Below are 14,716 nucleotides of genomic sequence, written 5' to 3' on the forward strand. Positions count from 1 at the left end.
GCATCATTCACCAACCTTAACAATACTTAAATGCATGGCATTGTTTAGCAACAAATGTAGGCACAGTATTGTTTTAACAAACACACACGTGTATACATGCACAACATGCACGCACGTCCCAAAATAAACAAACACACAAAAAGAGGAAGGCAAAAAATATCATTCTCTCCATTGTGCAGGAAAAGAAATTTAAAATGCGCACAACTATCAGGCACACATTTTGGAGGTGGTTTCTACCTGAGGCAGCATCAATCACGGTGGAAATTCCCCTTCGATCAGAGACTGGACGGGATGACCCTGGCATGCTGACTGGGTCAGAGCGGACCGGCTGGATCCTGTAAGGCAATTTAATTTAATTCACATATGTTACCAGCATCAAAACTGCCGCGTGCTGCAACAGACCTTAAATCAGGAATGCTGGAATAGGCCAATCCATTAAAGAAGCATTCATTCTAAAACGAGACAAAAAGGGGAACCACAGTCCCTAACTCTTGCACAAATCTAATGCATTGCAAATATTTCCTACACTCTGGACCTCTTCTCCTCTGTGTAATTTACTCAATAGATTTTAAGGGGTTGAAAAATTGACATTAACTGAAAGGGATAAATTTAGTAGGATGGGAATGGAAACAAAATACTTTATACCAAAACCCATGATATTTCCAAGGGACAAATCTGAAGAGTTTTGATACTTTTCAAATTCATGAATAGCACCATACCTCGTAACACCCACCATAAAAGGCAGCATATATTAGATTTGAAATTTTGAAGAACTCCCTTACAATCCTGAGTGAAAGTTACTTTATGTATGATAAGAAGCATAGAAAAACAAAGCTGTGTTGGAATGTGATGGCCACAGGTTTAGCTAAAGTCACTATTATCTGAGTTACCACCATAAAATTATCAATTAGCATGTAAGAATCAATTAGAGTATCAGCAAAACTGCAATATACTACATATAATTTCAAGTTGCTTAGGAATGATAAATCTATAGATGCCAAGAGTCGCTTTCCAGCTGTATTAGATAAATACTATTAAGATTAAAAAACTGGTATGATTAGAAGATCTGAGACCCACACGCAACTTAGAATAAAAACCAGTTATAGCAATATAAGCATGCATTTTCAGTAATTCATTCATCCAATGACTATCTACTGAATATTAAACATGTGTCAGTATTATTCTAGGGACAGGCAGAAATAAAACATGAACTAGACGGTCTATGTGTGGATATGTGGTCTAGCACATGACTGATGTAAAATAAAAGTGTGAAAATGAGTGAAATAGGCAATAAGAGCTCAGAATGAGAAAATGGAGTAATGAATACATGGTCCACAGCAGACTTAAAGATCTCGTGGAGGTAGAACAAGAATTGGATGTGGACACAGTCATAGGCTATGTATATATGCAGAGGAGCAAGAAGCACTCCTTCAGCATAGAATGAGAACAAACAGACCCTTGGATTGGTAACTAAACATGACAAACGCAGGGAAGCTTAAGGAGCTTGATTTGGCTGAAGCACAGAGTTTCCAGTGGATCCAGGTGGAAGATAAGGGGTTGATAAATGCCATGGGACAGATTATAGAAGTCTGAAATGCCAATGAACAGACTACAGAAAAAGAATACTTACTAAAATCACAGTTTAAATGTTTGTGTATTTGTTTTGTGAGAAAAGTACTGAGAACAAAGACTGGTTGCTGCCATTGCAGACAGCAGGTACCACCTAACCTTTGTTCTACCCTAGCTGATTGCTACACCAGTCATGGTAATCCTATCAGCTCATGGCAGAAATTAATCAGCTCCATGATGGGCAGGCCTAAGCAAATTTGGGGCAGTGAGAAAAGAGGAGCCATTTATTTGAAATGTCTGGAAAAAATGTTTTCTGGTTCTTAACAGAAATAAGAAAATACATAGTTGGATATGGTCAGTTCATCCAAAGAAAAGCCCCTTCCTGGTCTAAACAACTTACGTGGGTTAATAAATTTCCTATCATTAATTCAATTTATATTAGGTTTTCTGAATAATCGAGTTGTAGGTGGAGTAAAACAAGGCTGGCCATGAACTGATGTGTTGAAGCAGATACATGGGGGGCTTATTCTATTATTTTCTTTAGTTTTAATTATGTTTATATATGTTCAAAATTTTTCCATAATAAAAATGACAAAAATAAAAACAAACTGGTAGAGGTGATAGAAATGTTCTGGAACTGGATAGTGGGGATACCGTCCAACATAGTGAATATACTAAAAACTGCTAAATTTTACCGTGAATTTTGTTATGTGAATTATGTATCACTTAAAATAAAATAACGTAAATGAGGTCTGAGGATCAAATGTATAACACGATGACTGTAGTTGATAACACTATATTATATAACTGAAATTTGATGAAAGTAAAACTTTAGATGGCCTCACTAAAATAATCATAATACATATATACTAAATATGTGAGCTGATGGATGTGTTAAGTAACTAGATGAAAAAAGTAAAACAAAGTAAAAGGAGCTAATCTTGAGTAGAAAACTAGACTTTGTATCTTAGCTTCTTTTACATGATCTATTTCTCAGATCTAAAAATAAATATCTCATTGACCTTTTTTTACTTTAACTCCTGGCTCCAAGTAAGGAGCTGCCATGAGTTTAAGCTAACCCTTGGTTCCCTTCTGGACATGACAGTAAACTCTATACCTGCCTGCTCCCCCCTTAGGGTGGGATATAGGGAGGTTGACTGTCACAGCATCACATCACTCTTAGTGCTGTCTTGTGGAGTACAGGAAAGGTACCAGGTGTAAAGAGTCGGCTGAATAAAGAACATCTAATAAATCTTTTACAATTTGAAGGAGAATATAAGGATAACAGCCATAGTGTCATTGTACATAGCCTGAAGAAATGCAGAAGAAATAGAGATGAAGCACTCAGAGCAACAGGAAACAGGAATGGGGAGAATATAAATACTTGGATGTCTAATGGGATGCTAGGCCGGAAATGGTACTAAAGAGGCCACTTATAATTCAAATTATGTAAGTCAAATCTGAATTCCCCATCAAAACTGTGTTCTAATGGAAGTTAAGGTTTTAACCAAGGGCCCATATGCTTAGATTTTTAAATATAAATTATAAGAGCAATCAAAAGAAATGTATAAGATAAAGGTATCTAAAGTTTAGATTTATCCAATCAACAGGACCATAATTGGGGCGCCTGGGTGGCTCAGTCAGTTAAGCATCTGACTCTTGGTCTCAGCTCAGGTCTTGATCTTGGGGTCCTGAGTTCAGGCCCTGTGCTGGCTGTGGAGTCTATTTAAAAAACAAAAACAAAAAAAAACAGGACAAAATCTAATCTAATACATACAGCTTAAAATCATTTAAATGACAAATACTGGGAGTGCTTTAGTGTAAGAAAAAGGAAAGCCCCTGAGGAAAATTGTAGAAAGAATTTAGGACAGGGGCTGTCTAAAGATGCACGTTAGGTGAAGGGCTATGTTTGAAGTAAAGAGTCATGAGCAAGCTGGAGGTTACAAAGCAAAGGAACAGAGCTGCATATATAAGAAGCTAGAGATATCCTCCAAAGAAAAGGGACAAGGGCTTATTATAGTATGAGGTGACAGTCATCAGAGAAAAAAAAGAATAAACACCGTTTTATGGGTTTTCTATTTAAAATGCCTTATTATTAACATTTGAGTACTCAAATGATTTATAAACATGAATGACTACACACTGAATCATTAAATTGAGGGCTGACAACTTCCTGAAAATGGACAATCTACAGCAGATTACATTTGACAGTACCAGTGAAAATGGGTTTAGCATTCAGTATTGACACTATTGCCTAACATCTTGAGGGAAAAGTTCCACTTTTGAAAAGCTGAAAGATATGCTAGGTTTAAAAAAAAAAAAAAAAAAAAGCAAAAATGTATGTATGGAAGAAAGAAATAAAGTACAAACAAACAAAAAATTAAGACACTGAAAAAGATATTATAGGAGACATGTTTCCATTATGCCAATTACTTTTATTTTTAAACCAAACTCTACACCCAATGTGGGGCTTTGACTCAGGACCTGAGATCAGGAGTCTCGTGCTCTACTGACTAAGCCAGGCAGGCACTCAATAAATTACTATTAAGGAAGAAACATTAGGCCTCATCTACAACAGCTTTTGCATTGTTAGACAAACAGATACCGACAAAAAGATATATAAAAATGTATTTCCAATATATAACTGGGACACATTTTTCATAATTTTTAAAGGAAAAGATCTATTTTATATTCAAGTAAGAACTTTTTGTAAGAGAAGACAAGATAAGAGAGATTACGTTGCCTTAGACTGAGCCCTTTATTGTTGAATCAGAATGTGTCAGGTCTGAATAGAACAAATTAAACTGGTAGGCAAACCTGAGACTACAAAAGTCAAAAAGTTCTCAGTTGCTTTAGAAAAAAAATCTTTAATAATAAAAAGCATACTTCATAAACCTTATACCGTGATTCTTACAAGTGAGGGCCAGAGCACGTATATGATGAATAAATGTGTGTTTGTGTGTGTGTGTGTGTATTAAACTATAAGTGAATTTATATCAATTCTTTCTCATCCAAAAACTTTTTAAAACCTAAAAGAAGGAATAAGTAGGATTTAGATGAAGTTAGTTGAAAGATGAAGATCAGGAAGGGAAGGTACCCTCAGACTTTAAGCAGTTAGAAATATGAGGAAGGCAGCATAAAATGAGAATTTTTTTTTTAATGCACTGAATATTAGATTTAGGGAAATATAATCTGAAACACAAATATTTATTGAATGTAAGGAGATCCCACATAAGATCCCCAGCAATAATAATGAATCATAAGCTACAGTAGATGTATTTTGTACCACAAAACTGTGTCGAAAAGGAAAATGTCAATATTACCTAGGATGCTCATTAAAAATGAATATATTAATCCAGTCAAATTACTCCTTAGTTCTTCTTACCTGAGACTGTTGAGATCAAGATCATCTGTGTCAAAATCCAAAAGGGGCTGTGGAGTATCACTTGGACCATGAGACTGCAACACGGATGAACTGGATGATATGACTGTGGTTTGGCCTGAGGGATGGATGGTTTTGAACTGGAACTGTGGACCCATCCACAGACGTCTGTGGGGTCCAGTGTGCGTTACAATTTCTACCTGGAACAGATTACAAATCATGACTTAAATGTCTTATGACCTCCTTTTAAGAGCCTATCTGGATCTTCCCATCCTGCCTCCAAACACCCTCCATGCCCTTCTTAACCCAGTGGGAGAGGTACAAGGCATTCACATTCCAAAGGCAATGGTAATCACAGCCTATATAATCATTCTCTACATCCCTCTAATGGTTTTTACCAAAATAAATAAAAAATTCGTTTTGTGTGTGTGTATGTGTATTTACATGGGTGTAAGCATGCACACGCACACACACAAACACACGTTCCACAGTAATACAACACAAAAGTCAAAGAGTAAAAGGACCAGTTGCCTGCCTCTCATATAACTAAGACCAATTCCCTAGGGACTACCTTCTTCATTCATTCATTCTAGACAGTACTTACCACTTACTACACCTATCAATCCACAGATTAAAAGTAATTCCTTCACTGAGGATCAAGCTCATGACAAACTAGAAGCTGTTCTTGAACTATCCAAGGAAAAGAAAAGGTCTGAAATAATTTTCAACACCCAAAGCCAGTTTCTTTCCATAATTAAATATTGGAATATTTACTATACTACCCTCAAATCCCCCCAAATCAACTTTTAAATGAAGAGAGTAGTATATACTTTCTCTCAGACTAGATTTGTCTTCAAAATACCATTATTTAATTAGAATGTTTCCTCCACTACCACAAACACTGACACAGGCATTGTTAAGTGCTATGAAACAGTAATACTGTTTGTGAATTTCATGCTCTATGGAGGGGACAGGGAATGGTGCCAATATTAAAGACTTTAGAGACAAAGCAGAGTGTAGAAGATACAGAGTAAAACCCAAGATAAACATATCATATGATTTCATAAGTGAGCAACTAGAAGAAGAGACTAAATATGCAAACGTTTGGTGAAAGACTACCTCTTCAAGTCTTTAACTGCTACATCTGTGTCTGTATATACACTTTATGGAACTGACTTCCCATGTGCCATAGTTTTGCCCTGAGTTCTTTCATATTTAATCACATTTCTCTGGTAGTGGTGATTAATTCCTAACAAAACATAACTGAAAAGGTTCACAGAGTGCAGCTCTGTGTTTGGTAAGTCCTAAAGGGCAGAAGCATCACGGTCTTGGAACAATATTCTCATTCCCACTAATCACAGGGCGAAAAACACTCAGATTTAGGACAGCAATTTCTAATTCAAGTAGTTGTATTCTGCAATGTAAATTAGGCCACAGATAAAGCATTCTGTGTATTTTAAGCTCAAAACCATCCGTGTCACAGAGCCGAGAGGTAAACAGATGCCTATGCAATTTCACTGAGGCGATGGCCAGATGTTCCTATTCACTCTCCTGTTGTGTGCAGTACAAACATATTGTATATACTTTCACACTGACAGCACACATTACCCCTTTTTCTAATTGAAAAGTTGAAGTGAAGGACAGTGGTTTCTTTGCCAGCATTTTTGTTGTTGCTGATGTTTTTTACTTTACTGTGGTATTCTCAAGACAGGAGGCACCTCCATATACCAGGAACCAAAGCACTGGCCCTCCTTCAAGAGGATTCCTACGAGTACTTCAGGTAATGAAATGTATGTCACCTAGAAACAATGTGGATGCTCTGGCTTCCAGATTCCTTTTAGTTTTTCAGGCTACCCTCCCTGAGAAAGCAGTGAAACTGTAAGGCCTCCATGAGGCACCTGTCTGATGACAAGCTGCTTGGATTGGTAATCTGAGACAGGTCATTAACTTCACCAAATGATGTCAGACTTGAGGCAGACATAACAGCATTTGTAATGAAGTCATTCGTAATCTCATCATTTTGAAATCTGCTCAAGTATCTTTTATTTCAAAGCCCTTGAGATGAAGACGGCTTCACCTGGCAAGGGGAAGAAGGGTCAGCTGGAGCGGTCACAGGATGGGCTTAGAGTCCAGTACAGGCAGCAGTACAGGAGCCGAGGAAGGAACCCAGCTGGGCACAAACAGGACGTGTGCAGATTAGAAGGCTGACCTTTTCTAATCAGAGTATGGTTGTAATCTTCAGAAAATGTTGGCTCCACAAAACATAGCCAACACATTGTTGAATGGCTTCACGGTTTCAACAAGACCAATTCTCATTTTAATCTAAATAGTCCATCTAAAACCCAAGGTTCTAAGGGATATCAATGGCTTGTCTGAAAGCTATGCATATTTTATACCCTCTGTATGAAAGCTAATGTACACACACACACACGTATATAATACATATAAAATATATGTATATGTATCCTTGCAGCAGTAGTTATAAGAAATTCTTAATATGGAAGACATCTGATTAATTCTTTATGATCCCACAAAGAGTTCCCAATTCTTCCCATTCTCCTCTAAGGAAAATAATTTTTAAGTTTTCAGAATTCAAGCATAAACACAGGCAATGGATATCTGTTTTCTTTCACTTTAACAGGCCAAACATTTTAGAGTTTTACCTGAGAAAGCCATTCTTCATCTTCCTGTCCACTATGGTCAGAAGCTAAACTGTCATAGGACCCATGCCGAGTAATGGGCCCCGGACTTCCAGGGGGAACCACTGTAGGAGAAAGAAAATATATTTAAGCACCTTTAACTCATGCAGTGGAAAAGGTCATGTGGCTGCAACCATCCTAGTTACTGTGTTAATTTTTAAGATAAAATAGGACATTTAATGCACAAAGCCAATTCAAATAATTGATGAATAAGAAAGACTGAATTTCTTAGGAATAAGAAAGATTTCCAATGAAGAGTACACTTTCAAAAGTATCTACAGGAATTTTGTCATGACAGGTATCAGTGTAAACGAAATAACCACCAGCTGCACCTTAGCAGCGTGAGTACATTAAGGAGCAGTGACAATTCTATTACATGTGCTCAGGATTCAGGACATTTCAGTCATCTCCAATTAACAAAGAAATGAATTTGATGCAGTTCCTATAAATTTGGGGAGGAATTTATAAAACAAACATCAATATTCTTTAAGAGCCTATTTAGTAGTTTCATATAAATTAAAAGGCATAAATATGCATTTTTAACTTAAAAAAACTTCCTGAAACATTTCATTCATCCAAAGAAATATTTCATTTTCTTGGATACTTCAGTAGTTTCCCCAATTCTTAGGTGGTAGAATACAGTTACAAAATACCAACAAAACAAAACAACCCCCCCACCAAAAAAAACAACAAAGAGCCTATTTCCTCATACAAAGAAGAACCTTTGCTTAGTCAAAGTAATAAAATTATTTAACGTTTATTGAATTCCTACTATAAAACAAATATTACCCCAATAAAAACTTAGCCTTTCTTTTTAAAGTCCCATGGTATTTATTCGCTTATTTATATTATAAAATAGACTTTATTTTTTGGATTTCTTTAAAGATTTCATTTATTTGAGAGGGAACGAAAGAGAGAATGCTGAGGGAGAGAGTACAAAGAAGCAGACTCCCCACTAAGCAGAGAGCCTGACATGGAGCTTGATCCCAGGATCCTGAGATTATGATCTGAGCCAAAGGCAGATGCTTAACAGATTGAGCCACCCAGGCGTCCCAATTTTTTGGAATACTTTTCAGTTAACAGCAAAACTGAGCAGAGGACAGACACACTGATTTCTCATATACTCTCTGCCTCCATCTATGATTTTAATACTAAAAGAAATAAAGCAGTGAAGTACTGGGGGAAGTGGGAAAAAAAAGGGGAAAAAGAGGAAGAAAAGTATGTGAGTACTAAAGAAAAAGAAGAAATAGATTAGAATGAGAAACCGACAATTATCTCATAATTTCCATCACCCAGAGGTTTGTGTGTATGCATCTATATGTGCTAATTTGTTAGGCTACATTCCTAAAAATGAAAGAAAAGGATATGAACATATTTAACTCTTTTTTTTTTTTAAAGACTTTACTTATTTATTTGACAGACAGAGATCACAAGTAGGCAGAAAGGCAGGCAGAGAGAGAGGGGGAGAAGCAGGCTCCCCGCTGAGCAGAGAGCCTGATGCGGGGCTCACCCCCAGGACCCTGAGATCATGACCTGAGCTGAAGGCAGAGGCTTAAGCCACTGAGCCACCCAAGTTCCCCCTATTTAACTCTCTCTCTCTCTCTCTTTTTTTTTTTTTAATATTTTATTTATTTCTTTGGCAGAGACAGATCACAAGTAGGCAGAGAGGCAGGCAGAGAGAGAGGAGGAAGCAGGCTCCCTGCCGAAGAGGGGATGTGGGGCTTGATCCCAGGACCCGGAGATCATGACCTGAGCTGAAGGCAGAGGCTTTAACCCACTGTACCATCCAGGCGCCCCACCTATTTAACTCTCTTAATGCTGATTAGGAGTTATACCTTCACAGGCAGTTACTGAGAATACTAATCTCACTGCACTCTTATCAGACAAAGTATTCTAAAGAATGAAATCTTAGTGAGATAGAGAAGAACCTAGGGCCAGATTTTAAAGGATGCGTGCTCAAAAAAACCCTAACTTACTTGCTGGTGGAGGAGAAGTGGTACCTAAGCTATCAGTTACCATCCAGAAAGGGATAAATAGTATTAAAGTGTCATATTTGCAGTAGTGAAAACAATTAGCTACTATTTTTTTCAAAATCATAGTTCTACTTCTAAGTGGCATGCTGCCATTTGGCAAAAAACACCAGTGATCACCACAGAATAACATCTAATTTCTTACAATTCTCAATGATTACCATGAAGAAAAGAGCATCATAATAATTATCTAATTAATATCTGAGCATCCTCTTGGGAATAATTTGGTGTATATTATAAAACTGTTAAGTAAATTTATGCTTGCAAAAGGCTGAGTTGTTCCTAAACCATTTATCTTTTCAGTAAATAAATTTAATATTAAATTCTTTTTAAAAAAGATTTACTTAGGGGCACCTGGGTGGCTCAGTGGGTTAAGCCTCTGCCTTCTGCTCAGGCCATGATCTCAGGGTCCTGGGATCAAGCCCCGCATCAGGCTCTCTGCTCAGCCAGGGAGCCTGCCTCCTCTTCTCTCTCTGCCTGCCTCTCTGCCTACTTGTGATCTTTGTCTGTCAAATAAATAAATAAAATCTTTTTTAAAAATAAATAAATAAAATAAAATCTTCTCTGCCCTCAACTCCTTTACAAAGTATGTCCTAACCTTTAGATATTTGTCCTTAGTCACCTTCTTGACTCTTATTTATAGAGAGTTTGAAGGATCCACTTTTTCTGTATTAAAAACTTAATACAGGGGTGCCTGGGTGACTCAGTTGGTTGAAGCTACTGATTCTTGATTTCAGCTCAGGTCATGATCTCAGGGTTGTGAGATTGAGCTCTCCACTGGGCTCCACACTGAGTGGGAATCTGCTTGAAATTCCTTCTCTCCCCTCACCCCTCCCAAATAAGTAAATCTTTTATTTTTTTTTTTAAGATTTTATTTATTTATTTGGCAGAGAGATCACAAGTAGGCAGAGAGGCAGGCAGAGAGAGATGGGGGAAGCAGATTATGACCTGAGCTGAAGGCAGAGGCTTTAACCCACTGAGCCACCCAGGCAGAGAAGATTTTAAAGAGGTGAGGGTATGGGCCATGAAGATATGTGAGGGGAAAGTGTCACAAAGAGAATATCAAGTACAACGTTTTTAAAGTGGGGCATAAGGAAAATGTTTTGATAATTATAAGGAGGTAACACGGTTGGGTGTGGTAAGGCAGGCTGAAATTAGAAGATGAGTCAGTAAAACAAAGGGGGTGGGGAGAGAGGACCAGCAGATGACTTAGGGCTCCCCCACCCCAATAAAGCTAGGGTATTGTGAAAGAAAGATATCAGAATGTTGTAAAGAGAAGTGAGAAACTGCATCCTTGTATAACTAACTAGTATTTAATGAGAATGTTTTCAGGAGTTCACACTGCATTCTATATATGCTGAGCCCAGGCTAGTACCTGTCACAGAATAAGCACTCTGTAAGTATTAAGAATGGAATTTTGGATTTTGGACTATGCAAGGACACCAGAATGGTTGGACATTTATTTATTCCTTATCAAAATGGGATAAACTTAATAATACAGTGTCGGGGAAGGGGTAAGGAGTAGGATTGTAGTTGAAACAAGATTAAATCATGAGTTGATCATTGTTAAAGCTAGATGATAGGTACATGGAGAGTCATTTACACTATTGTTTTCTAATTTTGTGTATGTCTGGCATTTCCCATAGTAAAAGGTTCAAAAGAGAAGAAGAAAAAGAATACCCCTCCTCCCAACTATCTCCCTACTTTCCAAAGAAAGTGAAAAAATACGAAATACATATCTATGAAACATTAAATCCGAATCCTAAATTCCTAAATAGAGATTTTAAGAGTTCCATACCTTATGCTCACTAAAAAATAATTTTCCAATAGCTTTGAAGCATCCAGAAGATTCATAATAAAAAAAATAAAAGTCTGATGGGGTAACATTTTTAACATCAAATAAATATCCTTCCCTCTCCCTCATTTTTGCGTTTAAAAATTTTCCCCAATCCAGGTGGGAAGAACATTCCACATTCACTACTTTAAGGAAGCAATGACATGCCAAGTCAGGATGAAAAAATAATTAAAAACTCTAACCCTGGAGTAAAAAAAAAAAAAAAAAAAAAAACCTGAAAGTATGATAATTAAGAGCAAGGCTTCCATACTTTCTATCCAGCCAATTATTAGGAAAGATTGAGATTAGAGCAAGAGTGCCATCAGCAGAAAGGGGTAAAACAAGAGTCCTTAAGGAAGGGTAAAAAGTTTTAGGGATAAAACATCTGTAAAAAATACTATCTTTATCTTCATTCTCGGGTAGAGTTCAAGGAAGTAGCAAGAAATCCCACCTGGTTCAAGAGAAGAAGAAGTGTGCACACAGGGTGTCTACACAGTCAAGTTTGTGATAATCTCTCCAAGTTCCCTGTGGATCAGCTGAGAATAGTCCTTCATATGTGTACAAGAGGAACGGGGATAAGATTCAGAGAACTGACAGGCATTGGAAAGGCTCTGAAGTAGAAACAAGGATGGATACTACAGAGACCTATCAGAACCTATAACCAGTGATCAGGTAGGGAACTGGGACATCCCCAGTGGTAACAATAAGGATAAAACATCTCCAACTCTCCCATCTCTTATCTTTGCACTCTGTAAGTTCTACAGAATTTAGAAGCAATTTTGGAGGGGCGTGTAACTGATTGAGATTAATTTTTCCACATTTGCTAGAAAGAAGGCACGAAAGAGAATTATGTAAGAGAGTTTGTTTATAAAAAAAAAAATCAACTTCCACATCTCACAAATCTGAGTTTAATGGACCAACATAGACAACTTCTATATAAAGAAAAATGTTTAGTATCTTTTACATTTACCAACTATTCTTAGATCATTAATAAACTTGGGACAGGAAAAGAATGTGGAATTTTGTAATAAAAATCTCTGCCATGTTCCTTCCCTACCTTAGGAACAGTAATTTAAAACAAACCTAACTAGAAAGGTTACACTGCCAATTTCCTATAGAGAATACAACTTCAAAAGTACTGCCTCTACACACAGGCATGTGGTAAGTATAGATCAACAAGCAAGGGCAGGATGAGCAGATCATTATGAGGTAACTGTGAGCCAGACTTTGTTTATATTGTGTTCTCAGGAAAGCAGATCATGCTTCTAGTGAGTAAATAAATGCTAAAAAAAAATCACGAAGTGTATTTTGCTGTCTTACAGTGATAGATGAGTGTGTCTATGTGTACATATGTGTTTCTATGTATATATTTATATATTTTAATATGTGTTTATGTGCAAAGCAAACAAAAACAAATCTGTTTCACTGCCGACCTTTGCAAATTAGTCCTGTTAATCTGAACCCCAAAACGTCCAAGTCAGTAGAACAACATAAGTAAAATTATGAACAGGCAGATAAACGCACCTTTGATAACGACCCTAAGTCTGAATCCCACAACAAAATTCTTAATATTATAAAGTGGAAAATGTCAACCCATAATATAACTTTTCAAATATGTAAATAGTTTGCACAAGTTCTCTGGTTTTGACTTTTTAGATGTCATCTGCACTGTAATGTAAGGATCAATCAGTATAGAATTTTTACAAATTACCCATAAAAATATAGTATTTCTTTTTTTAATTTATTTAATTTTATTTAAGATTTTTATTTATTTGACAGACAGACCACAAGTAGGCAGAGAGGCAGGCAGAAAAAGGGAGGAGGAGGAAGCAGGCTCCCTGCTGAGCAAAGAGCCCAATGTGAGGCTCGATCCCAGGACCCTGGGATCATGACCTGAGCCGAAGGCAGAGGCTTTAACCACTGAGCCACCCAGGCGCCTCAAAAATATAGTATTTCTGAGTTAGAAAAAGTTAAAAGTATTAATTTAGATGCTGTTACACTACAGCTACAAAGTATTAAGCTACTCAAATAATAACTCCTAAATTAAAGAGTTATAAACATTGTATTTTTTAAAATATTTTATTTATGTAGGGCATTTGGGTGGCTCAGTCAGTTAAGCATCTGCCTTTAGCTTGGATCATGATCCCAAGGTCCTGGGATCAACCCCTGCATTGTGTTCCCCACTCAATGGGGTGCCTGCTTCTCTCTCTGTCTGCCACTCCCCCTGCTTATGCTCTCTCTCTCTCTCTCAAATAAATAAAGTAAAATAAATAAAGTCCTTCTTTCAATTATTTTTTAAGATTTATTTGAGAAAGAGAGAGAGCGCACACAAGCAGGGGGGAGGTAAAGAGGGAGAAGCCAACCCCCTGCCAAGCAGAACCCCAATGTGGGGCTTGATCCCAGGACTCTGTGGGTCAGACATTTAACGCACTGAGCTGCCCAGGTGCTCCAAGAGTTATAAACATTATATTAACAGACCTCTAAAGACACTTAGGTGTTCTTCTTAAGTAAATAATGGTCTGTATTCATGCTATTAACCAGAATGAATACAGACCATTATTTTATTGTAGGTTAGGATATGTAAGATTAAATCAAGTTTCCAAAATTGAGTTATTACTAGTCCTAGAGAAATTTAAACCTCTTGACATTTCAGGATGTTTCCCCAAAACAATAACAGTATATCCTAAATTATAAGGAACCAAATTCTTTCTAAAGTAATAACTAGATCTCAGTAACCTAGGTTAATCTGCAAAGTATCTAGTCTTCCAGTTAGAGGATAAGTTTTTACAATGAATATATTGAGGATATTAGGGCAGGTAATTATTTTTCTTATTGTATTAGTCATGGTTTAGATATTCAGAAAAAAGCCAGATCTCCTAACTGTGGCATTTACAACACAGTGCACAGAGTCTAGATATTCTGTTAAGATGAAAGAATAAATGGAATAATTATTTGCTCCCAGCACCATTTGCTTTTAAAGCAATGAAAGGAAAAAAGATTTGACAATGCATATCAAAATAAAGAGATAAACCATGCACAGGTTATAAGCATCCTTTATATATGAACTAACACACAAAGCATAATATTAACAATGAGCAGTGCTTATTTGTGAAGCCAATGAAGGAAAAATCCATTTGGTTCTGTTCTCTTCTTCCCTACATTTCTTGAACTCCCAGTAATAAATTCTCTTACATGGGGCTCT

At 36.9% G+C, this 14,716-nt stretch overlaps 1 protein-coding gene across 9 annotated transcripts in view; it reads right to left on the reverse strand.

Annotated features, from left to right (window-relative positions):
* The window catches only part of BCAS3 (BCAS3 microtubule associated cell migration factor), a 591,123-nt gene that overhangs the window by 259,422 nt on the left and 316,985 nt on the right, over positions 1–14,716 (reverse strand). For all 9 annotated transcript variants that reach the window (XM_059149981.1, XM_059149982.1, XM_059149978.1 and 6 more), the window contains 3 exons: positions 7,615–7,715; positions 4,955–5,151; positions 238–335 (listed from right to left, as the gene is read on the reverse strand). In XM_059149981.1, coding sequence (XP_059005964.1) covers positions 238–335; positions 4,955–5,151; positions 7,615–7,715 — 396 coding nt within the window. The remainder of the gene's footprint in view (positions 1–237; positions 336–4,954; positions 5,152–7,614; positions 7,716–14,716) is intronic.

Source organism: Mustela lutreola, chromosome 15, assembly GCF_030435805.1.
Source record: "Mustela lutreola isolate mMusLut2 chromosome 15, mMusLut2.pri, whole genome shotgun sequence".
Lineage (NCBI taxonomy): Eukaryota > Metazoa > Chordata > Mammalia > Carnivora > Mustelidae > Mustela > Mustela lutreola.